Source organism: Phyllobates terribilis, unplaced genomic scaffold, assembly GCF_046119375.1.
Source record: "Phyllobates terribilis strain yellow unplaced genomic scaffold, ASM4611937v1 Scaffold_7__3_contigs__length_470593459, whole genome shotgun sequence".
Lineage (NCBI taxonomy): Eukaryota > Metazoa > Chordata > Amphibia > Anura > Dendrobatidae > Phyllobates > Phyllobates terribilis.
Genome location: NW_027362767.1, coordinates 356,001,795 through 356,027,399, shown reverse-complemented (window position 1 = coordinate 356,027,399; position 25,605 = coordinate 356,001,795). Strand labels below are relative to the sequence as shown.

The window sequence follows — 25,605 nt, the reverse complement described above, 5'->3', positions numbered from 1 at the left end:
CTTTATTTCAAGAATGAAGAGATGCACACTACTTCACATTGCACCAGACCATGAAAAATATCCGAATGACTCGAAACATTTACATTGGCCACCTTCTTGATATGAGGAATTACTTGAATGTTCTATGTTGACCTATCAATAAAGCTTCACTGCAATCTGAGTGTCATGGTTCTCCATACTGTTTCAATGTTTGGAATCTCTGGGTATATACACTGTGTGCAGAATTATTAGGCAAGTTGTATTTTAGAGGATTCTTTTTATTATTGATCAACAACTATGTTGTCAATCAACCCAAAAGACTCATAAATATCCAAGCTTAATATTTTTGGGAGTTGGAGTGTTTTTTTTTTAGATTTGGCTATCTTAGGAGGATATCTGTTTGTGCAGGTAACTATTACTGTGCAGAATTATTAGGCAACTTAATAAAAACCAAATATAATCCCATCTCACTTGTTTATTTTCACCAGGTAAACCAATAGCAGTGCACAAAATTTAGAAATAAACATTTCTGGCATGCAAAAACAAAAACCAAAAAATTAGTGATCAATATAGCCACCTTTCTTTATGATGACACTCAACAGCCTTCCATTCATAGATTATGTCAGTTGCTTGATCTGTTTTCGATCAACATTGCGTGCAGCAGCCACCACAGCCTCTCAGACACTGTTCCGAGAGGTGTACTGTTTTCCCTCCCTGTAGATCTCACATTTTATGATGGACCACAGGCTCTCTATGGGGTTCAGATCAGGTGAACAAGGGGGCCATGTCATTATTTTTTCTTCTTTTAGACCTTTGCTGGCCAGCCACGCTGTGGAGTAGTTGGATGCATGTGATGGAGAATTGTCCTGCATGAAAATCATGTTTTTCTTGAACGATACCGACTTCTTCCTCTACCACTGCTTGAAGAAGTTGTCTTCCAGAAACTGGCAGAAGGTCTGGGAGTTGAGCTTCACTCCATCCTCAACCCAAAAAGGTCCCACAAGTTCATCTTTGATGATACCAGCCCATACCAGTACCCCACCTCCACCTTGCTGGTGTCTGAGTCGGAGTGGAGCTCTCTGCCCTTTACTGATCCAGCCTCTGGCTCATCAAGAGTCACTCTCATTTCATCAGTCCATAAAACCTGATTGAAAAATCAGTCTTAAGATATTTCTTGGCCCATTCTTGACGTTTTATCTTATGTTTCTTGTTCAAAGGTAGTCGTTTTTCAGCCTTCCTTACCTTGGCCATGTCCCTGAGTATTGCACACCTTGTGCTTTTTGATACTCCAGTAACGTTGCAGCTCTGAAATATGGCAAAACTGGTGGCGAATGGCATCTTGGCAGCTTCACGCTTGATTTTCCTCAATTCATGGGCAGTTATGTTGCGCCTTTTTTTGGCCAACACGCTTCTTGCGACCCTGTTAGTCATTTGCCATGAAACGCTTGATTGTTCGGTGATCACGCTTCAAAAGTTTGGAAATTTTAAGACTGCTGCATCCCTCTGCAAGACATCTCACAATTTTGGACTTTTCAGAGCCCGTCAAATCTCTCTTCTGACCCATTTTGCCAAAGGAAAAGAAGTTGCCTAATAGTTAAGCACACCTTATATCAGATGTTTTCTGAGAACGGTCACAAGTTGGGAAGAGTGCCCATACTGTATCATCACGCTGGCCCTTCTGAGAAATAGATCTATTGCCTGGACAACAGAGGCAATATACAGAAACCTTCAGAAGGCATGAAGAAAAAGAACCAAAGAAAGGGCACACAGAGGGAAGGGATGTAAGAACAATGATTAGAGAATCAATAAAGGAGGTGGGGGTGCTCATTTTATGGGGTTGAGCTGTGATGGGCACAACTCCACTCTTAGCATAAGGGTGAAATCCCATTGCAACCATTGTCCTCGTCCCTCACCTGAATGTGCCTAACAAAGCCAGGAAGGAAATAGCACAGAACAGATCTTGGCGTAAGTGATGAATGGAGTCTGTAATATTGGGCAAAAAGAATGTTCTTTAGTCAATATATCTCCACTTGCACAACGCGTTTTAGGGCACTCAGGACCATTTGTCAAGTAACAGAGATATGTTTGACCAACATCAAAGTCTGAGCAGTGGATACTGCAGACCCTCACCTGGCGCTGCAGCATGCAGTTCCCCACTATCCAGATGACCGATGAAGGTCTTGTATTGACCGAAATGTCTCTTGGTTTTCCTGGATTTTTCTACAATTAATAAATCTTCCTGTTGAGTACACTGAAAGTGTGCCAAGTGTTTTTGCAGTACAGCATCAAAGAGTCATCACTTGTGCCAAGATCTGTCCTTAGTTTGCTGGGCGCTGCTCAGTGTGATATGGTAATCTGTCTTAGCATACCCATAAAGTGCTCTGTACACCTGATCTGTTTTCTTCTGGGGTCTTCTAGAAATACTCTGGAGATTAAATTGATTTAAGATTAGGCAATTCATTTTATTCAGATTATTAATCCCAACCCCCCTCCACCATAAACATGAAAGCTCAGTTTAGCATTAACATCTTCTGAAAAAAGGGGGATTTCCACTCCTCCCTATCATCTGCTGTTGGTGGAAAGTTAGGACACCCTAAAAAACAGTTAGGTGGGGGTGGGGTTAGCTGACACATTAATGTGTATGCCACCTTTACTCCTTGAGAATGGCAAACATTCAATGTCAGTGTCGAATATATAATTTTATATGAGTCGGGGAAGTTGACTGACTGTTCAAACAAAATTTAGCAAATCATGAAAAAGGACATTTTTACATTAAAGTTACTTGAGGACACAGACTCCATTTATATAAAATATGGCTCATTTAATACAATAACAAAAGTTGATTCGATGAGTTGTTACCCAGCGTCCTACGCTCAGATCAACCATTTTTAGGACAGAACTGTCCATATTCTCATAAAAAAAATACATATAAGATATCATGGTTAGAGGGTTACATATAATAAGGATACAAGTATGTATGAGAACTAATGAACCTAAAGATAAAGGTATCACAGTCTTTGATTGCATATTGAGTCGTATTGCATATAATAATGTGCAGCCACACAGTAGGATACGTTTGCAGCAAAGTAAATAGGGAAATGACACAGTGTCAAACCCGGGTTAGGTAGAATTATCACTATCACGTGAGTATTAGTGCAGGATAGACATAAAATAATGGCCACACAGACACTCCTGAAATAATTCACAATGCACTGTGCATTTACACTGACACCATGGGCCTAAACTTTATCAAAACCATCAAAGAAAACCTGTTGCCCATAGTAACCAATCACAGTGCAGCTTTCATTTCTCCACAGCAGTTTAACAAATGAAAGCTAAGCTCTGATTGGTTGCTATGGGCAACAAAGAAAGCTGTGATAAATGAGGCCCAGTTTTACTTGAAAATCGCATTTCCACTAGTATAAATACCTTAAAGGATTGTCAAGGAATACAAAAACATCACTGTTTTCAGATATACATGTATGTGCACAGGATATGTTTAGTAGCACAGGTCCATTTACTTTCTTGTAGAGGAGTTGCATTATCAAGCTCAGTCCACAGACCAGTTTGAGATGGTTTCTGTTTTTCTATTTCTGGACAGCCCCTTTAAAGAAGACCTGTTACTTGCCATAATTACATAATTTTTTTTTAACTGGTGAAGTTGCCACTTTTCTCTTAAATACAGAGTTTTCTTTTTTCGCCTGCACCTCTTCATTCCTGAAATATGGCCTCTCTTACCTGTATTTAAATCTAGTAATTTTTTTCCAAGCGGTTTTGGGTCTCAATAAGTATTCCGAAAAAAAACAATTGAGGACTACTCCCATTTGCTAAAAAGGATACTAGATTTACAGGCAGGGCAGAGGGGGCAATATCTCCGGGACAGAGAAGCACAAGTACAAACAAAATCAGAACTATGGCGGGTAAAAATCACATATAAGGGCGCATTCAGATGACTGTATAAATCGGACCGAGATCGGACTGCAATGCATAGACTGACCGGCGAATCTAGATTTCTATGAAGCTGTCACATTTGGGTGAGGAGAGCTGCCGGCCAGTCCGTGCATTGCCGTTCGATCTCGGTCCAATTTATACGGTTTTCTGACTGCACCTTTAGGCTTCGTTCCCACAATGAGCTTCTGGTGAGTTTTTGATGTTGCAGATTTTCTGCACCATTTCTGCACCCATTAAGTAAAATATGTTACTTGCATTTTTTTCGAAAATACAAGCATAAAAAAAAAAAAAATCACCAAAAATTCATTGTGGGAGCGTATTATCCTTATAGCCTTATAATCTAGAAAACAAAAAGAAATCATAAGTATCTTAAATATCTCTTACTAGGTACTGTATAGTAAGAGAGTGAATATTGTGAGGATAGATAAATAGATTTATGAAAAATATCTCAAATAAAAAAATAAGATACACTGGCCCACACCAAACAATCAGAAGCCACTTGTAGTTCTTGCATAGACCCATTATAATCGTCCCCTCCCCTCCCCACAATAATTAAACCTTTAAGAGGCACAAAATGAAATCGCCTGTGTTTGAAGGTCACTTTAAGGGATAGTAATACAAAAAGTTATGGTTACAGGCACAGCCTGCAACTAGAGGATGCAAAGCTTATACTCCCCACATAATACAAGGGACAAGTGAATAGAAACAAGTGCAGACACGGAGGAGCTTCCTGTACAATCTACCTGAAATCCTTTTGTCATTTTTGAAACTAATCACAAAATGAAAAATGGGGTCTGTGTGTTATGGACAGCACACCCAGACTTTGTCTGCGACAGTTTTCTAATAAGTGAGGCTCATCGTGTTCATTATAAGTTAAGGAGGGAGCCATTCACATATCATTTGTGGAGGGAATCAATATTGCACTTTTGACAAAAGTATAAATGACCAAATATTTTTTCAAGTGATTTCACCATAATGAAGGAAGTCAATGAAATCAATGAATTCCTAAGTAAAGTTTATCCTGGCTACACATTGGCCAATTCTTCCCCTCGCCGTGAGTACCCTGTTACAGGTTTACTGTGCATAGGGGAACGGGGCAATGGGAATATGTTACACACTGTCAACTTTGAGCCTGATTGATCAAGTAGTTTTCACCAGAATTCTGGCATAAAACTACTTGAAAAACTATTGGTAGATGTGTAAACATTTTGAAACTTTGCCATGTTTATGCCAGTCCTGGCCAGCTCTGATGACTTTTAGAAAAGTGAGCACAGCTCAGGCAGGATGGGGCGTGCCAAGCGTGCCTGACAAATAAATAATAATTTACACCACAAAGTGACATAAATTATAACAAAAGTGTTCACCAGCATTTGGCTGGCATATATATCTGGTGGTAGTGCACTGCAGTCAAAAGATACATCAAATTCATTAAAGTGGTTTCCCGGTTTTAGAAAAACCCCTCTTCCCCAGCTTCAGTTTGATATAAAAAACAAACAAACAAACAGTGCTTTAATCGCCATCCCCGGGTGAAGCATTGAGTCTCCACGGCTGCTCCTGGTGTCTGCAGCGCTGACGTAACAGTGGCAGTGCTGCAGTTAATAACGAAGTGCCGCAGAGCTCACTGATTGTCCGCAGTGATGTTGACGGGTCATTGGATAATGACAGACCTCCGGAACAGCTGTGTATACTCAGTACCAGACCTGGGGAGGGTGAAAAAAGAACAATTTATTATTTAAAACAAACGGCAGTCAGGGGACAGGGGTTTTCAATAACCAGAAAACCCTTTTAAAGAGGTGCCCGCCTCATTATGAATTCCGTGCAGCTTCCTCCAGCGCTCCCTTTATTTATGCCGGCATATAAAATACCAACTTAATGAATCTGAGCCTTTGTGTACAGTCTTCTATATGTCCCTACATGGCTATAAAAATAGTGTGACTTATTGCCACTCTTTTTATATGATATTGTGGCTCCATAGTTTATATATAATGCTGCGTTAGTTATGGCTTTTCTTCCACCAAATGATAAGATTATTCTTAGGTTTAAAGAAGGTAGTCTCCTATAATGATAAAAGAAAACCTACCGCCACCCTGCTACTACTGAATGACTAGTCCTAATTTAGTATGTCAACCAATGCCGATATCCCATATATAGTGCGACTGTGAGATTATGGCCATTGAGAGCCCATTCCAATAGTCCAGCTATCAATCCTTTTCTATCAGCTCCATTGAGGTCTCCGGTGATGATCCTGTTCAGTTTACTGTAAATAAAGTTTATTGAAACAAGCACTTTCTCTGGGCCTTTACTTTGAAATAGAACTATAGGAAGGCCACATAGAGTGTGCACATGGTCACATACAATAATATCCATGCATGAGATGTGAATATATAGGTTTTCTCCATGTAGAAGCACAGAGTGCCTGTTTCAAAGACCAGACAACACCTTTAAAAAGCCACATAAAAAAAAAAAAAATCACCTTATAAAATGGCTGCTGCTGCCTCTGTCATGTTATGGGTACACAGAACCTACACAGAAAGTACAAATGGATTCCGGCCACGTATGTATCTGTTCCTTCTCCTCAATGTAAACCCCACATACTGAGAAGGGTATATATGGCTGCTCGTATTCATTATTCCAAGTCTTTCAAAGTTCTTAATATGAAGTCTTTAAAGAAAGTAAGTCACTGACGACTGCTGACACTGCAAAGTTAAGTAAGAACTAATGCGAGGGGTCGTCACGTGCCGCCTCACTCGCTTGTTTTAACATTTTGCGAACCAATTTTTCTAATTCCTTTCTTGACTTTTGTTCTTCGTCCAGACTTTGCTTCATTCTTTTATTCTCCTGTGAAGACAAATAGACAATAAATATGGCTAGTAAGAAGCATCGGCCATTTATCAATGTCCATACATCTTTATGGACTTCAGATAAGTAACCCTTTCCAAAAGTACCTATTTCAATGACTACATGTGTAAGTATTAAAGTCTATATCTCTAAAAGGACTTCCTCCATTGCCAATCTAAGAGCTGCTCTCATTTTGGTTGACCTCCCCCAAATTTATATGGTCTACCTACACTACATGGGCAAAACTATTGGGACACATTACATCTACGGGAGCTTCCATGACATCCCATTCTAAACTCATAGGCATTATTTGGAGTTGGTCCTCGCTTTGCAACTATAATGGCCTCCGCTCTTCTGGGCAGCCTTTCTAAAAGATTTTTAAGTGTGTCAATATTTCTCCCCATTCATCCAGAAGAGCATTTGAGGATCAGACACTGATGTTGGAGGAGAGGTGGAACTCACAAACTCCATTCTAGTTTATCCTAAAGATGTTGAATGGGGTTGAGGTCAGGGCTCTGTGCTGCCAGTCAGGTTCTTCCACACAAAACTCATCCAACAATGCCTTTATGGACCTTGCTTTGTGCACTGGAGACCAGTCATGCTGGAATAAAAAAGGGCCATAAAAAAAACAAACCCACAGAATTATCCCTCCTCCACCAAACTGTTTGTTCTCCTGGAGTTCGCTAAAATCAGACTTATCCATCAGATGGCAGATAAAGAAGTGTGGTACATCATTCCACAAAGCACATTTCCAATGCTCCAGGTGTCCACTGGCATTGTGCTTGAAATCATTCCACCCGCTGCTTCGCATCATGCTTGGTGATGTAAGGCTGCATGCAGCTACTTGGCCACGGAAACCCATACCATGAAGCTCCCAGCGCAGGTTTTGTGCTGATGTTATAGCCAGGGGAGGTTTGGACTGTGCAGTTACGGAGTCAGCAGAGTGGTGGTGACATTTATGCCGTCTCTTCCTCAGCACTCAGTGACCCCACTCTACATAAAATTTCAGTCTCCACTTTGTGGCTGAGCTGCTGCGGTTCCTTCCACTTTTCAATAATATCACTCACAGGTATTTAGAAAAAAAGAAAGGAAATGTCATGAACGCCGGTGGCTCCTATTACAGAACCGCACTGGTATCAGTGAGCTCCTTAGAATGAGCCAATCTTTCTCATGTTAGTAAAGGCAGGCGGCATGGTGGGGGGCAGGATTTTATACACTTTTGGCAATGGGTATAAATGAAAAACCCGAATTAATCACACAATATATGAAACAATCACAGGAGGAGAGTGAAGAGGAACCCAGGCAAACCTACCCAATTCTGTAAAATATTGATAAGGGGCGAAAGACTGTTAAAACCTTCAGAAAACTCATTCTGTCACAGTGACAAATCTATTCCCTGCTTTCTATGCCAAGGTCATATACTACTGCTCAAGTGAGAGAATGAAATTGATATATGTTAAAACACAATCACCAAAAATTATTCTTCCCAGTGTATTCAAGTGCAATACATTTTCTGCTTTCTTAAAAGGTTCTAACAGGACGCAGGGTCTAGAAAGGAAATTTCTCATAAACTGCTATCACAACTAAACAGGTACTAGGGAAAAAAGTGCAATAATACTTACAGTACAGACCAAAAGTTTGGACACACCTTCTCATTTAAAGATTTTTCTGTATTTTCATGACTATGAAAATTGTACATTCACAATGAAGGCATCAAAACTATGAATTAACACATGTGGAATTATATACTTAACAAAAAAGTGTGAAACAACTGAAAATATGTCTTATATTCTAGGTTCTTCAAAGTAGCCACCTTTTGCTTTGATGACTGCTTTGCACGCTCTTGGCATTCTCTTGATGAGCTTCAAGAGGTAGTCACCGGAAATGGTCTTCCAACAATCTTGAAGGAGTTCCCAGAGATGCTTAGCACTTGTTGGCCCTTTTGCCTTCACTCTGCGGTCCAGCTCACCCCAAACCATCTCGATTGGGTTCAGGTCTGGTGACTGTGGAGGCCAGGTCATCTGGCGTAGCACCCCATCACTCACCTTCTTGGTCAAATAGCCCTTACACAGCCTGGAGGTGTGTTTGGGGTCATTGTCCTGTTGAAAAATAAATGATGGTCCAACTAAACGCAAACCAGATGGAATAGCATGCCGCTGCAAGATGCTGTGGTAGCCATGCTGGTTCAGTATGCCTTCAATTTTGAATAAATCCCCAACAGTGTCTCCAGCAAAGCACCCCCACACCATCACACCTCCTCCTCCATGCTTCACGGTGGGAACAAGGCATGTAGAGTCCATCTGTTCACCTTTTCTGCGTCGCACAAAGACACAGTGGTTGGAACCAAAGATCTCAAATTTGGACTCATCAGACCAAAGCACAGATTTCCACTGGTCTAATGTCCATTCCTTGTGTTCTTTAGCCCAAACAAGTCTCTTCTGCTTGTTGCCTGTCCTTAACAGTGGTTTCCTAGCAGCTATCTTACCATGAAGGCCTGCTGCACAAAGTCTCCTCTTAACAGTTGTTGAAGAGATGTGTCTGCTGCTAGAACTCTATGTGGCATTGACCTGGTCTCTAATCTGAGCTGCTGTTAACTTGTGATTTCTGAGGCTGGTGACTCGGATAAACTTATCCTCAGAAGCAGAGGTGACTCTTGGTCTTCCTTTCCTGGGGCGGTCCTCATGTGAGCCAGTTTCTTTGTAGCGCTTGATGGTTTTTGCAACTGCACTGGGGGACACTTTCAAAGTTTGCCCAATTTTTCGCACTGACTGACCTTCATTTCTTAAAGTAATGATGGCCACTCGTTTTTCTTTACTTAGCTACTTTTTTCTTGCCATAATACAAATTCTAACAGTCTATTCAGTAGGACTATCAGCTGTGTATCCACCTGACTTCTGCACAACACAACTGATGGTCCCAACCCCATTTATAAGACAAGAAATCCCACTTATTAAACCTGACAGGGTACACCTGTGAAGTGAAACCATTTCCGGTGACTACCTCTTGAAGCTCATCAAGAGAGTGTGCAAAGCAGTCATCAAAGCAAAAGGTGGCTACTTTGAAGAACCTAGAATATAAGACATATTTTCAGTTATTTCACACTTTTTTGCTAAGTATATAATTCCACATGTGTTAATTCATAGTTTTGATGCCTTCAGTGTGAATGTACAATTTTCATAGTCATGAAAATACAGAAAAATCTTTAAATGAGAAGGTGTGTCCAAACTTTTGGTCTGTACTGTATGTCTTCCCTCAGTAATAAATCTCACCTTGGAGATTAAATTTTATCCACTTCATACGTACAGTACACTTTAGATATCTGCTGAACCTTAATTGATTCTTAAAATGTCCTGTTTTAATGGCGGCAACACCTCCCAAATCTATTCCATCTGCTCAAGGTTCACAACTCCTGCTGAGGACATCTAATGACACTGGGGTCCACAAGTGATGTTAATCTTGAGCAGATGGCGGGGGTTGGAAAGCGTTAGTATCATTAAGACAGTTCACTTACAGAGTAACCGTCGTTTTAATTTTTATTGCATATATCAACAGTACACACGAATATAAGAAACTTTGTAATATATCAACAGAAAAAATCTCCTTCTTTCTCCTCCTGGACTGATTATTCATTTTCAAAATTCTCAATTTTCAAATTCTCACAGAATGTTTCTTTACGGAGATAGGAGATGGCAGTTGGTGCTCATACAGTTCTATCTATATGGGAGGAGGAGGAGGGAGGGGCTAGATTCAGATCCCGACCTTTCTTCTCGCTTCTATGTAGAACTTTATGAGCACCAGCTGCCATCTCCTATCTCAGTAATATAACATTCTGTCTTCACTGAAGATAGATTTTACCCAGGAATTGAGAATTTTGAAAAGAAATAGAATAGATAGTTTTAATTTCACACAGCAATATTTTTCTCATATATGAAAAAGGTTCTTTTTTTTCAGTTTGCTGGATCCATTTTTAGTCCTTGTGTTATCAGTCTTGTTTCTCGCATGAAGAAAAAAATTTCTTAAATTCTTAAAGAGTAAAATATGTGTTTTTTTCACAGAATGATTGCCTTGCAACGGCAAGTCTGATCTGCAACACGGATCGAAGTAGAACGTCTCAGTTTTATTTTTGCAGGCAATCGGTCCGAAAAAAAGGCATAGCATAGCAAGGGGCTGGATTTTAACAAGGCACATGTAACAAGTCCATCATCTATCCAGAAAAACATCCAATAGCACACGTCCCAAAAAAAAAAACTGATGCGTGACAAAAGTCAACAACATTTTGCTCTGAAGTCAGAGCATAAAAATATATGCTTAAATTAAAGGGTGTGTGGCATCCCCTGATAAGTATTGCTTCCAAATAAACAATGGTAACCAGGAGAATACATTTCCTATATGTGTATTCAGGTAGTCGACCATTTATCTGATTGATGCCAACCTTTCTGCCTTATAGATACAATTAATAATATAGTCTGAGGGCTAATTAGACGATATGATAGTTTTTATCCTTGGATTATAATATATTGTGCTTTTACAACCACAGGTTAATGCTGTGGAGGTGGCATCTTCCCCGTTATTAATACCTGTTTTAATTCTTTGACTTCATCTCGTAATGCATAGACGGTGTCTACCAGACTCCTGTAAGGCAAGAACGGCAAGTTAGAAGTACTAAACACTTGGTGGCAATTCAATTAGTAACATAAAAAGCCTGTCTGCATAGCATCAACTGTAGAATAAAAGCTTTAATATAGAAATCATCAATATCAAATCACAAAAGCCAATATGCTTGCATGTAGAATGTCGATAGGACCCTCGCGCTTGATACATAACACAGCTATTTAATGGCCATTCTCCCAACTTGAGTATTTGGCCAAACAATGCATGAAACAAAAATCTAAACAGTAAGGAGTCCATTAACCAGGCAGAGCTGGTTCTGTAGAATTAAAAGGCCACCCCTGGTGTGAAAAGGGCAGATCATCACAAGGGAAGTCTCATGTTTGTAACAAAAATCCTCTATAAATATATAAAAAAAGGTTAAAATATGAGCAGACCACACATAGTTCTAGCAATGTTACAGAGAAATTTCCTATTTTTTTTTCTTTTTTTTTATTAGTGAATCTTAACCTGAGCATTCATCCATGTATTAGTCACAATCATGCAGGACATTACTGATGACATCAGAGATTCTGTGTTGTCATTCTCATTAAAGGGGTTGTCCACTACTAGGACAACCCCTTCTTAAACTAAATGCTCGGTCCCAATAAAATAATAAAGCCTACACTCACCTCCCATGCCGGCTCTGTTCCAGCGGTGTCGGCACTTCGCGGTCCCGGGGCAGTGATGCGGTGGAATGACATGTGATTCCCGGGGCCCAATCAGTGCTGACGTCACTGTCCCCGCCTTTGTATGAACTGAACATGAAGAGGAAGTCAGGGCTGCAGCTGATCTTGGTCTTCCTCGTCTTGTTCAGTTTGTCCGAAGGCGGAGACAGTGACGCCAGCGCTGATTGGGCACTGGACATCACGTGTCATTCCACCACATCACAGCCCCGGGACCACGAGTGCCGATGTGGCACCCCAGGAGTCCGGTTGCCACAGTGGCATTGCCTCCCTCACAAGGGGGTGATGCCATGACTGGAAGCAAGGAGGGGTCCCCTAATCAGGTTTTGCTGGCATGCAACACTTTTCTGGCTCCAGACCAGCAAGGGGAGCTCCTCTCCTTAGCAACTGGGATCTGGAGGCGGGGTTAGTTAGTGTGAGGAGAGCAGAGAGGAGTTGAAGTCAGGACGTCGACGAGGAAAGACCTAGGGAGTGGAGCTGCACGGCAGTTCACCCCAGAGGAGAGAAGCGCAGAAGAACCGGACACCGGAGTCCAAGGTTGTGGGGCACTGAAGGCCCAGCAGCAGAAACCGGAGGGCAGGAGACTGCAGGTCTACTGGCCCCATCAGACGCCCGGAGGCTCAGCAGCACGATAGGGCCCAGCACCGCCACGTGGGAGCGACACTCCAGGAAGGCCTGAGCTGCCTGCTATACGGATGAGCACAAAGACGTTTTACTCAGGGACGAGGGCCACAGCATAGCTACAAGCAGCAGGGCCAAAGGGATTAGCGCAAAGGGAAGGCCTCCAACTTCACCTGGCAAGGTGGATTCCCAACTTGCTTCCAGGCTGCCTGGACCTCTACTACCAGCTAGTACCCATGCCCCGGTCTGCCTAACCAAAGCAAGTAAAGATAAGAGGAAACCGCCATTAAGTTGTGGACTGATTATTAACTGTGCCATCCTCTGCACTACACCGCACAGAAACATCTATAAAATCACTACTTCCTGCCCTGGAGCTAAGCTCTGCCTGTGGAGAACTGAACCAACTCTGCTGCGTCATCATCGGCTCCAGAGGTACTGCACCGCAGAAGTGGCTCCATATAGCCGCATACCACAGGTGGCGTCACGAACATTATATAAAAACTATAATCCCCTTTCCCAAATTCCCCTTTTATTGACCGCCCTGGGTCACGGAGCGGGTCACCGCCACAGTGACATCTCCCCTAGCAACGACCGGCCCGGCTACCGAGTACCCCACGGCCCAGGGGGCGCGTCACCGACACAGAGCCGGAACGGGAGATGAGTATAGGCTTTATTATTTTATCTGGACTGAACATTTAGTTTAAGATGGGGTTGTCCTAATAGTGGCTAACCCCTTTAGTAGGAATATGTGCTACTATAATTTCATCTTAATAATGGGAATATCAAATACCAGGAAGAAAGCATTCCAGACTGAGAGCCCAATTCATTATAGAAATTGCCCCATTTTTTTGTTCAGTTTTCAGAGTTTCATGCCTTTTTTTGGTTCATGCCATATTCATCTTTCCATTTGCACCTTTCTTAAAGTTCTTAAGAGTTTAGGGTTTCCATATGTTTTTGTCTGAATCATCAATTGTGACTTTTCGCAAAGTTGCAAAATTTGTAGCACATATAGTCAAGTAAAAAAGCGATTTCATGTATGCCTGAAATTTTGGCACAAATTTTGCGACATTTTAAAAGAACATGCAACCTTTTGCGCTAAAAAAAATAAAGAAACGCAAAACAGGTTAAAGACAAAGATAAAGAGCACTCTTTGTTTGACACATAATTCATGAACCACAAGCGTCTTTTTGATGAATTTGGTGCAAAAAACCGTCTCCGAATACCACATGACAAAAAAAACAAAAGAAGTCTAAAAAAACTGCAAATAATGAATTGGGCCCTAGGAGTTGCTTTATTTATTTAATTTATTTTTTCATCTTCTTTTAATGTTATAATTTAAAGGGGTTTTTTACCTAAATAATTATTATCTTCACTAAAAAAAAAAAACAATAATAAAAAAAAAAAAATAAGATTATGAATTCTTCATGCATCTTTAAAGCAGAGAAGCTTGTGCTTTTGACCTCTCGCTCCTTCTCATTTCAGTGAGTTTAATATTTGGTCTCTTATCACAGATCTTAAAATAGAATCTATTAACCCCCACCCAAGACCACATAAGTGGGCATGCAGGTTTCTAAAATGTATATCTATCAACACCTTTTAAGACCTGCATGCCCTTATATGCAGTTTCAGGTGGTTGATCTTACTGACAGATTCCCTTTAAAGCGGCAACATCTACAGGAATGCAGAACATTTAAAGGGAACCTGTCATGTAAAATAACACTATTAACCTACAGATATGGGGTTAATCTGCAGGTTAATAGTGTTCTAATACCTAGCAGTGCTGGCACTGAGAGCCCCGCTGCCGGGAGGAAGTTAACTTTATCCCCCTGGCAGCTTTCAGCTTCCAGCCATAAGGCTGGCGCCAACATGGTTTCAGTCACCACTCAGTGTATAGAGAGCGGTGGCTGTAACCGCGCCCCTGGCACTGACTGACAGCCTGCCCAAATGCTGATCCTGCTGTCAGTCAGTGCAGGGGGTGCGGTTACAGTCACTGCTCTCTATAAACAAAGAGTGACTGAAACCATGCCAGCACCACCTTTGTGACTGAACCAATAACGCTGCCTAGGGTAAAGTTCATTTCCACCTGGCAAAGGGGCTCTCAGTGCCAGCACCGCACGGTGTCAGAACGCTATTAACCTGCAGATTAACCCCATATCTGCAGGTTAATAGCGCTATTTTACATGACAGGTTCCCTTTAAATTAATTATAGCTTTGATTCAAGTCTGGAATTTTGCATGCCAATTTGATAAAAAGTGCGTTGGAATAAGATGCGTCAAATCTATCAAGATTTTAATAAAGTAGATGCATCTTTCAGCCGCAATGCACTGCCTGCAAGAAGTGTACTCCAGTCACGGATTGGAGTACATTTTAATTGTAATTTATGCCACTTTTTGGCGTAAATTATAACCAATTTGTTCGGTGCACTTGGCAAGTTGCACCGACTTTTCAGAAAGTTAGCTGCACAGCAATTTTGAAACATTTCACACTGTTTTATGGTGAAAACTGTTTGATGAATCGGGGCCTATTTTCTTTCCCATCAAGTTATCTGAGTAAAGGATAACTTACTTTTCTTCAGGAGCAGTTTGTCCATTGCTTCTCAGGTCATCAATGATCAGATTTTCATCCTCTAGTAGCATGACCTGTGGAGCCGAATCTTTGCGGGTACCTGTAACAGAATACCAAGCGAGTAATGATCACAAACACTATTATAGGAGCAGCATAAAACAGATACGGCATGGCTTCAAACTATAAAAGCCCAGAGCAGATAAATACAATTATAACCACTTCCAATTTGGTTTCAGATCACTTGTATTTCTCTTCTACTGCCTGTAGTCTTCTAGGCTATACAATGTCATTGTGAGAGCAATGGACGGCAAGTGCACAAGGTGACTGTTCACACTGCCCTCTGGAGTGATGCCGACACTATCGTGGAATTGCTACTTCCAAATATTCTTATACAAGTTCTTCAGTCATCTTTTATTTCTGATCCATAAATAAATATTGTGAATGAAGAGATTAGACATTTCAGTATTTTTGTGGTGGAAATACTTTATGAAGTCTCCACTAGTGAAGCAACACGGCACTGAAACATGCAGCATAAACTTGCACTTTTAGAAGGATGAGTTTATGTACTTACATGTCGTCCTCGCACGCACCTTTCATTTTAAAAGAAACATTTTTGTGGCAAAAGAACAATTGATTTGGAGATATTCTTCTTTTGTAGCACACACAGGAAGCAACAAGATTGTTTCTAAATCTGTGAGAGATTGCAATCTCTGCCTTAACCCTTGATGTACAATACAAAGTTATATTGTTGCACAGCGGTAGCCAGAAAAATCGATGTAAAATACTTTTATGCCCAAAAATGAAAAAAAAATATTCTCGCAGTGATACCTTTATTGGCTAACCAGAAAAAATATATTAGCAAGCTTGCAGAGCACAGAGGCGCCTTCTTCAGGCAGAATTACAATTGAATTAATAAGACAAGAGCACAACATTTAAAAGATATTACAGCTCTGATCTTCATGCTCTTATTCTCATAAATTGTACATTTTTTTAACATAGCATGAGCTGGATTTTTTTTCTCAAAAATAATATAGATTTTTTTTTGTTGAAATCAATTAGCCCCTTTATTACAATTATCTATTGATACTCATGGAGGTCTATCTGATTCTACCTGACACAGAAGTACAATTGGTCTTCCTGTAACAACAATTTCTATAGTTTTGTTACAATTTTTTTTTATTTTGAGCAATAAAACTTTTTTTCTTATTGCAAAATAATTTGTTTTAAGACTTTACATTAAAAAAGCTTGGATCAATTTCGCAACAAACTTGTAATTTTAATTGATATCATTTCCAGGTACATAAGACTTTTCGATCACTTTAAAAAAAAAAAAAGGTCAATAACATGTTAGTATAGGACCTGGTGGATGCAGCAAAATCAGCTGCAATTTTGTACTTTTTGCTGGCTTATTTTATAAATATTTTTCCTTAAAGGGGTTGTCCGGTCAAAAGTGATGTCTGCAGTCACTCTGTGTGACTACAGGCTTATGAATGCCCCCAGTTCAGGCACTGTGCGCTGCAGGGATTCGTTCCAGACCTGGGAATGGAGGGCATGTATGTGTTTTACATACTCCCGGCCAGTGGGGTGGCCTCCCTCTCCATACACTTGTATTGAGCAAGGTCGCGCCTTCTAGTCGGACGTGCCCACTGGCCGTCTGGGTCACTAGACGGGGCGTGGCCTCGGCTCAATACAAGTGGATAGAGTGAGGCCACGCCCACTATGTATAACTTCTACATACCTTCCGATCCCAGGTTTGAAACCAGCGAATCCCTGCAGCGCACAGTGCATGTACTGGGGAGATTTATAAGTCTGCAGTCACACAGAGTGACTGAACACTTATCACTTTTGACCGGACAACCCCTTTAACATTTGTTTTATTTGACTTCAAAACTTTTATTTTGTTTGATTAAGGCCAGATTCACATGTAAAATACTGACCAAATACTGAACATCAGTATTTGTAAGCCAACACCAGGAGTGGAACAAATCAGAGGAAAAGTATAATAGAAACAAGTCACCGCTTCTGGATTTATTACCCACTCCTGGTTTTGGCTTACAAATACTGATGTTAAATACTGAACATGTGAACGTGGCTTAGTCCCACTGTATTATGTCTATAAGTGCTCTACTGACAATCAGCCTATCAGGCAGGGCTTATGAAGACCTTGTACATGGCAATCCTTGCCAGACCCTTCTTAGGTCCCATTGGCACCCAGTTTTAATATTCCAGGGGCTCCGATGGCTTTGTAATTTTGTAGGAATGGGCACAAGATAAACGTGATTCTGCTTAGTGTATGGACCCATCTATATGATGTTACCTTGTTATGGCTTCAAAATGTGAGCTATAAACCTTACATGTGTAAGTATACTAAACCTAGCAGTGTGATTTAAAATAAATCTATATATTCAATGCCAGTGTATATAACTTGCCACTCACACAGTGCTGCTGCATTTTTTTTTTTTGCTTGTTTGTTTTTTGCATTGCAGTTACAGGAGATTTGCCCCTGCGCATACATTTGCTTAATGTATCTTCACACAAGAAAACAACCTCTAAATAAAAGACAGAGTCTATTGTGAAATCATAAAAATAGAACACATCTTAGAATAAAACATGCCATCGTCACAACAGAACTACAGGCCATCAATAAAGCAGCGCATAACCAGAACAATAGAACAGAAGCCTAAGGATAAAGAAAAACTATTTTGTGACAAACAATAAAACAGTGTTTACAAATATAGGCAAAAACTTTTGTGACATCATCACAATAGAATACCGCCTAGGAATAAAAACCAACACTACTGGGTAATCTCTACAAAGGACGATAGCCTATAAATATACAGTACAGACCAAAAGTTTGGACACACCTCATTTAAAGATTTTTCTGTATTTTCATGACTATGAAAATTGTACATTCACACTGAAGGCATCAAAACTATGAATTAACACATGTGGAATTATATACTTAACAAAAAAGTGTGAAACAACTGAAAATATGTCTTATATTCTAGGTTCTTCAAAGTGTGCTTTGCACACTCTTGGCATTCTCTTGATGAGCTTCAAGAGGTAGTCACCGGAAATGGTTTTCACTTCACAGGTGTGCCCTGTCAGGTTTAATAAGTGGGATTTCTTGCCTTATAAATGGGGTTGGGACCATCAGTTGAGTTGTGCAGAAGTCAGGTGGATACACAGCTGATAGTCCTACTGAATAGACTGTTAGAATTTGTATTATGGCAAGAAAAAAGCAGCTAAGTAAAGAAAAACAAGTGGCCATCATTACTTTAAGAAATGAAGGTCAGTCAGTGCGAAAAATTGGGAAAACTTTGAAAGTGTCCCCAAGTGCAGTTGCAAAAACCATCAAGCGCTACAAAGAAACTGGCTCACATGAGGACCGCCCCAGGAAAGGAAGACCAAGAGTCACCTCTGCTTCTGAGGATAAGTTTATCCGAGTCACCAGCCTCAGAAATCGCAGGTTAACAGCAGCTCAGATTAGAGACCAGGTCAATGCCACACAGAGTTCTAGCAGCAGACATATCTCTACAACAACTGTTAAGAGGAGACTGTGTGCAGCAGGCCTTCATGGAAAAATAGCTGCTAGGAAACCACTGCTAAGGACAGGCAACAAACAGAAGAGACTTGTTTGGGCTAAAGAACACAAGGAATGGACATTAGACCAATGGAAATCTGTGCTTTGTTCTGATGAGTCCAAATTTGAGATCTTTGGTTCCAATCACCGTGTCTTTGTGCGACGCAGAAAAGGTGAACGGATGGACTCTACATGCCTGGTTCCCACCGTGAAGCATGGAGGAGGAGGTGTGATGGTGTGGGGGTATTTCTGGAGACACTGTTGGGGATTTATTCAAAATTGAAGGCATACTGAACCAGCATGGCTACCACAGCATCTTGCAGCGGCATGCTATTCCATCCGAATTGTGTTTAGTTGGACCATCATTTATATTTCAACAGGACAATGACCCCAAACACACCTCCAGGCTGTGTAAGGGCTATTTGACCAAGAGGGAGAGTGATGGGGTGCTACGCCAGATGACCTGGCCTCCACAGTCACCAGACCTGAACCCAATCAAGATGGTTTGGGGTGAGCTGGACCGCAGAGTGAAGGCAAAAGGGCCAACAAGTGCTAAGCATCTCTGGGAACTCCTTCAAGATTGTTGGAAGACCATTTCCGGTGACTACCTCTTGAAGCTCATCAAGAGAATGCCAAGAGCGTGCAAAGCAGTCATCAAAGCAAAAGGTGGCTACTTTGAAGAACCTAGAATATAAGACCTATTTTCAGTTGTTTCACACTTTTTTGTTAAGTATATAATTCCACATGTGTTAATTCATAGTTTTGATGCCTTCAGTGTAAATGTACAATTTTCATAGTCATGAAAATACAGAAATATCTTTAAATGAGAAGTTGTGTCCAAACTTTTGGTCTGTACTGTAGTAATATGAAAGCTTTAATCCACGGAATAAATATAATTATGGCATCATCTCATTAGAACATCAATATTAAAATCTATATTAAGTAGAGTAAAATTTTATAAATTAAAAAGTTACATTTAATAAATGATAATGAAAGAGAACACAATAATGAACATTTACCAGAATTAAGGCTTTGCTGAAACCCGGCTCCTGTGCAATATGCCTCAATTACTTTGAGAATTTGTGCATCTTCTTCCAATGCTACAGTGCCTGCAAGGTTAAGCATACCATTAAATGTCTATGCATGCAGAATTGAACTAGTATAACTGTTACAGATGTGGTCTCCATTTTGACTTCTTAACATGCATTTTGGCTCATAAGGAACAAAGTTCCTATCCGCTAGGGTAGCCATACAGGTTCCTAAAGATAACAGGGCACAGCTGTAGATCACAGCTTTAGGCAGGGGTCACCCGAGCAAGAGAATCCGCTCGATTATGCTAATGACACTCGGCGTGATCCGGTTCTCTCGCACGTAAGAATCGGAACAAGGAAGAGAATTTCTCTATCTTCTCCATTGTCTGTGTCTTCATAAATCAAACTGCACTTGGATGACATCCGAGTGCAGTCTGGTGTTTCACAAGCACCCATAGAGTTGTATAGGTCTGTGTGATCCAAATTCCGGAGCCACTCACAGCATGCTGAGATTTTTTTCTCATGCTGGATCGCCATGAGAAAAAAAAAATCGCAGATCTGCACTGCCCCATAGAATAACATTGGTTTGAGAGCTATCTGATAAAAGATTGCATAACAATTGACCGTGTTATATGCTCATGTGAACTAGCCCTTAGGCCAAATTCAGAAGCAGAGTATGGACCACATCTTCAGGGCTGACCACGGGCTTCCTGACCGAACCCGACAGCCTCATATATGCCTATGAGCTATTAGTTCAAGACAGGAGACCTATGGTTGGTCTGGGCATGGCGGTCGATACATAAATCATGAAAGAAGCCCATCTGAATGTGGCCTTATTCTGTTGGTGGAGCAGATTAATTTACACCCATTTATGATGTCGGGTTGATTGACTGGATAAATATCCCAAAATAAAAAAATATATACTTTTTTCCTTTCTCATTATTACACATAATTTATGGACATGTCCATAGCACCTTTAGAAATATATTTACTATATATATTTAATGATGTGTTCAATACTGATTTCACCAGCTGTATGCATATATACATACATTATATATACTTTATATTTATTTATTTATTTGCAGGTTTTTCAGTGTTTTTAAAAGATGTAGTGTTAGCAGGACTTTGTAACAGATCCCTCTAAAGAGTATATGCAGGACTATTTTTTTTTTTTTTTTACTATGGGTCTAGAAACTAATAGGCAGCTAGTTGCTAACTACAGCAGAGCGGTCATTGACTGATTCCACTGGCACAGCAGGCAGGTAGATAGGTAGCAAGCACCTGCCTGTTAGTACTTATGCCCATAGTAAAAAAAAAAAAAAAGAAATAGTCCTGGATAACCTCTTTGAAAAGTAAAACTTTATTTCTCTGCACTGATACAAATGTTCTTTCCATACATATCCATGAATTGTAACTGAAGAAAATAGAAAACAACATAAGTGCAGCGTACTTTTCCTAAAGGCAGACTCATCATCAGACGCTTTCCTTTCAGGCTTTCGCTTAGGAAGAAACTTCTTGACATTTTTGGGGCTTTTGCTGGAATCCTGCAAAAATGTTTCAAGAGTTTGGAAACAGACACTTAGACTCCTCTTATACAGACAGTGACAGGATTTCAATTGCGAAGACAGAGAACAAAAGTGCATAATCTGACAAGCTCAACGATGCTCTAAGGACATAGCTTGTGAGAGGCGAGCAGCTTCTCTATGTCTGGAAATCATGGCAACAGTTCAGAGGGTTTGGCAGGTTTTATATAAATATCCCTTAATCATGTATAATGGTTTTACCATTTTGCAGTATACTTTGTGCTCTAAATTCCCACCAGTTTTAACATTGCAATTAGTGAAACATTCCTTTATACATTAAGAGGCTTAAAACCTGTAGAGACTCATCTGGCGTATAGCTCCAGAAGAATGTGCAGATGTAGTAGTTGCACATGGAACCTAGTGTAAAATTTTACATCGGCGCCCAGGAGCTTTAGGCTATGTGCACACGTAGCATTTTGATGCGTTTTCGCGAAAACACTATGTAATCTGTCTGCCAGGTATTGCAATGGTAATCCTGATGTGCTATGCACATGATGCGGAAATTTCAGCTCAGGATTTCCATTGCGGAAAAAAACACAGCATGGCCATTGTGTGCGCGTTTCCGCCATGAATTCACACCCACTGACTTTAATTGAACCGCAGCAAATCCGCAGGTATAATATTTATACCTGCGGGTTTGCTACGTTTCAATTAAAGCCAATTGTCGCAAATTTGTGGCGGAAACGCACTGCGGGTGGTACCCGGATCGGCAGAGGAGGATTACTACTCCTCTCATCCGACCGCTGCTCCCGCTGATAACAGCGCGGCTGAGGGGAGCAGTAGTCTCCTCAGCCAGGCCGGTGGTAAAAAAAAAAAAAAGAGAAAAAAAAAAAGTAAAAATTTTTTTAAAAACACTATACTTACCTGTCCGGCGGCCCCCGGTGTCCTCCTGGTCCCAGGCGATGTCTTCAGCCCGGCAGTACACTGCTGGGAGCGCACTGCCAAGACCTGCGGTCACGTGAGCGATTAGATCATTCTCAAGAATGTTCCCACCAGTACTAGTGGTGAGAGCTCACCGAGGCTGATCTTCAGCTGATGAACCCCAGTGGCCTCACTCCAGCAGCAATGTACACTGTCAGGGGGTGATTTTACACTCCTGTCAGTATACATTGCTGTCTTCTACAGAAGGGACATCAGTGATTGCTGATGTCACTGCTGTAGAAGTGGCCCGGATCGCCGACGGACAATCGTTGGCAGTAATCGTGGATTGAGTCTTGACAGCGGACAGGTGAGGGATAATGTTATTTGTTTTTTTACTTTTTTTTCAGAAGATCAAAGAATTGGGGGACTGAGAGAATAATAAAAAAAATTTTTTAAAAAGTGTGTTTTTTATTTTATTAAAATACTTTATTTTGGCTGTGTATTTATTGAAAAAGCGGCGACCATTTTACTATGTGGTTAGCAATGGGGGCGTCTTATAGACGCCCTCCATTACTAACCTGGGCTTCACATCAGCCGCCAATACAAGGCTGACGTGAACCCCAACCTCATTACCCCACTCACCACCGCTACATGTCAGTGATAAGAGCAGAGCCAAGCGCCAGATTTGGCGCATCTTATGGATGCGCCATTTCTGGGACTGCTGAGGGGTGATATTATTGGCCGCAGAGGGGGATAGTATCCAAGGCCCCTTCCCTGGCTATTAATATCAGCCTGCAGATGTCGGTTTAGCCTTTTCTGGTTAGATTTTATAGGGGGACACTACATCAATTTTTTTCTGGGGTCCTCCTGTAATGTAGCCAGTAAAGGCTAAGCAAACAGCTGTGGGCTGATATTAATAGCTAGGGAACATTGTTGGCTAATAGCCCCTTCCCCGGCTACTAATATCAGGTCCCAGCGGTCGGCTCTGTTCCCATGATCCGGACGTAGCAGAACTTTGGACGCATATTTTTTGCTGCGTCCAAAACATTGCATTCTATTGAACGCAGGTAAATCCACATGTGTGTCACTGAACCATGTGTATTTACCGCATTCTATACTTTCTAGTGGTCAAATTTCTGTTGCGGAGACTAGCGACTCCGCAAGAGGATTTCACATGCCGCGGTCCTGAAAGACGCGCCGCATGTCAGTGTCCACGGGTGATTCACAGCCTCTGAGGCATGCATAGTGGACATGGGATTTCTAGAAATCCCATCCACTATGCTGTAACATCTGGATGCTGCGGGTTTGACGCTGTATAAACACGCAGAAGCAAATCTGCAGTGGCTCCTGATCGTGGCCACGTACCCAAACTCACCTGCAGCATGTCAATTTCTGTAGCGGACACGCTAGTTTCCGCTGCAGATTTTGACTGATTGAAGTGTCATTATATGCGGTGGATTCACATGTACTGACAACAAAAGTACGGCACAGCGTTTTGGACACAACAAAAATATGCTGCGTCCAAAGCATTGCTTGTTGCTGTTCGTGGGGACATAGCGGCTAATAAAACAACTGTGAGCTGTTATAATAGCCAGGGACCATGTTTGCCTAATGGAACCTTCCTAGGCTAAAAATAGCACCTCACAGCTGCCCCAGAAATTACATGAATAGAAATGCTAATGAAGATTGTGTGAATGGGATCAGCTGACACCCAGCTCTTTTGTTTGGTGATGACAAGGTGGCAATCAGACCCTTTCATCACCAAACATAATTAAAGTAACATAAAGAGTTAAATAAACACACAGACACAGAGTAAACACTTTACTTGAAATACAACAGACACATTCTTTAATCATTTAAATTAACCAATATACTCACCCCAGTTCTGATGGTAATGCAAGGGTCAAAACAATGTCCCACCAAATAACTTTATTTAACTCCAAAAAGCATTCATTGATGTACAAAAACGCTTTAAAAAAGCATAAAAAAGCATAAAAAATGAGGCAAAAACGTGCGTTTTTTCCGCAGCGTTTTTCCTGCCAAGGAGATGCAGAAACGCTCAGGAAATTCCTGCTTCAAATCCTGAACGTGCGCACATAGCCTTAAAGAGAAAAAGTCATCAGTTTTTTTTACATGTAATCTGAAAGCAGCACAATGTTGGGGCTGAGACCTTGATTCCAGCAATGTATCACTTACTGGGCTGCTTGTTGCAGTTTCAATAAAATCAGTGTTTTATCAGCAGAAGACTATCACTACAGGACTAGTTGTCTCGTGCTTTGTAGTCCTCCTGCTCTGTGTAACTCTGCCCCCAACACAGATTGGCTGCTTTCTATGTACATTGGTGGAAAACTGCCAATCAGTAGTAAGGGCAGGGTTATACAGAGCTCAGCATTCAGAACAGCCAAATCTGCAACAGAGAAAGCAGTGATTTTATTAAAATGACAGCAAGCAGCTCAGTTATTGATACATTGCAGGAATCAGGGTCTCTGACCCTACTTCATGCAACCCAGATGGGATAGCAAGTACCCAGAAACAAATTCCCTTTAAGTTACACCTGTTTCCCACAACCAGAGAGTATCCTACAATTTAATTAAGTTTGTGCAGTCTTCAGAAAAGAAAACAGTCTGGACTCATTTAAACTCCATTGATATATTGTAGCAAACTATTAAAACTGGAGAGAGGTTTGTTCAGTTGCAAACAGACCTTAAAAATGGTGGTACAGAGGCATGCATTTTCATTACAGAAGACTTAATTACATAAAACCTGGAAAGGAAATTCCTTTATCTACCCACAACCATAAATTTGCATTATACACTATTTTATAGTGGCACATGAAAGCTTGGCAAAGCACAAATTGCAGAGAGCATTATGGACTGTTGGGATCGATGCCATCAACGAAGATTGACCAAAGAAGCAAGGAAATAGAAATCCTACATGCTATAGCTGTAAGTAGCAATTTCCTAATACAACATTGTATATAAAATTGTTATTACAGGGAACCTGAGAGCGGATACATGCTTCCCGATCTACGAGCAGCATGCATCAGACGCTGGCTGTACGAGAACAGCCAGTCATGTGTAACTCTGAAAAGCTAAGGATAAAAGTAATTAATAATTCAATTAAAAAGTATATTTGGCAAGTCACCAAAATATGGGTGTAGGTATTTCATAGCCTAGGGCAGCACTGCACAGCATCAGCACAGCTATTATATTTATGTGTTCTCTGGATTACCAAACATTATGTGGGCAGCATGACTT

At 40.9% G+C, this 25,605-nt stretch overlaps 1 protein-coding gene across 3 annotated transcripts in view; it reads right to left on the bottom strand.

The window, feature by feature from the left end:
- Positions 1-861: 861 nt before the first annotated feature.
- The window catches only part of ARHGEF6 (Rac/Cdc42 guanine nucleotide exchange factor 6), a 127,132-nt gene continuing 102,388 nt past the window's right edge, over positions 862-25,605 (bottom strand). For all 3 annotated transcript variants that reach the window (XM_073641265.1, XM_073641266.1, XM_073641267.1), the window contains 5 exons: positions 21,355-21,448; positions 19,890-19,979; positions 15,288-15,387; positions 11,346-11,400; positions 862-6,768 (listed from right to left, as the gene is read on the bottom strand). In XM_073641265.1, coding sequence (XP_073497366.1) covers positions 6,646-6,768; positions 11,346-11,400; positions 15,288-15,387; positions 19,890-19,979; positions 21,355-21,448 — 462 coding nt within the window. In that variant the 3' untranslated portion in view covers positions 862-6,645. The remainder of the gene's footprint in view (positions 6,769-11,345; positions 11,401-15,287; positions 15,388-19,889; positions 19,980-21,354; positions 21,449-25,605) is intronic.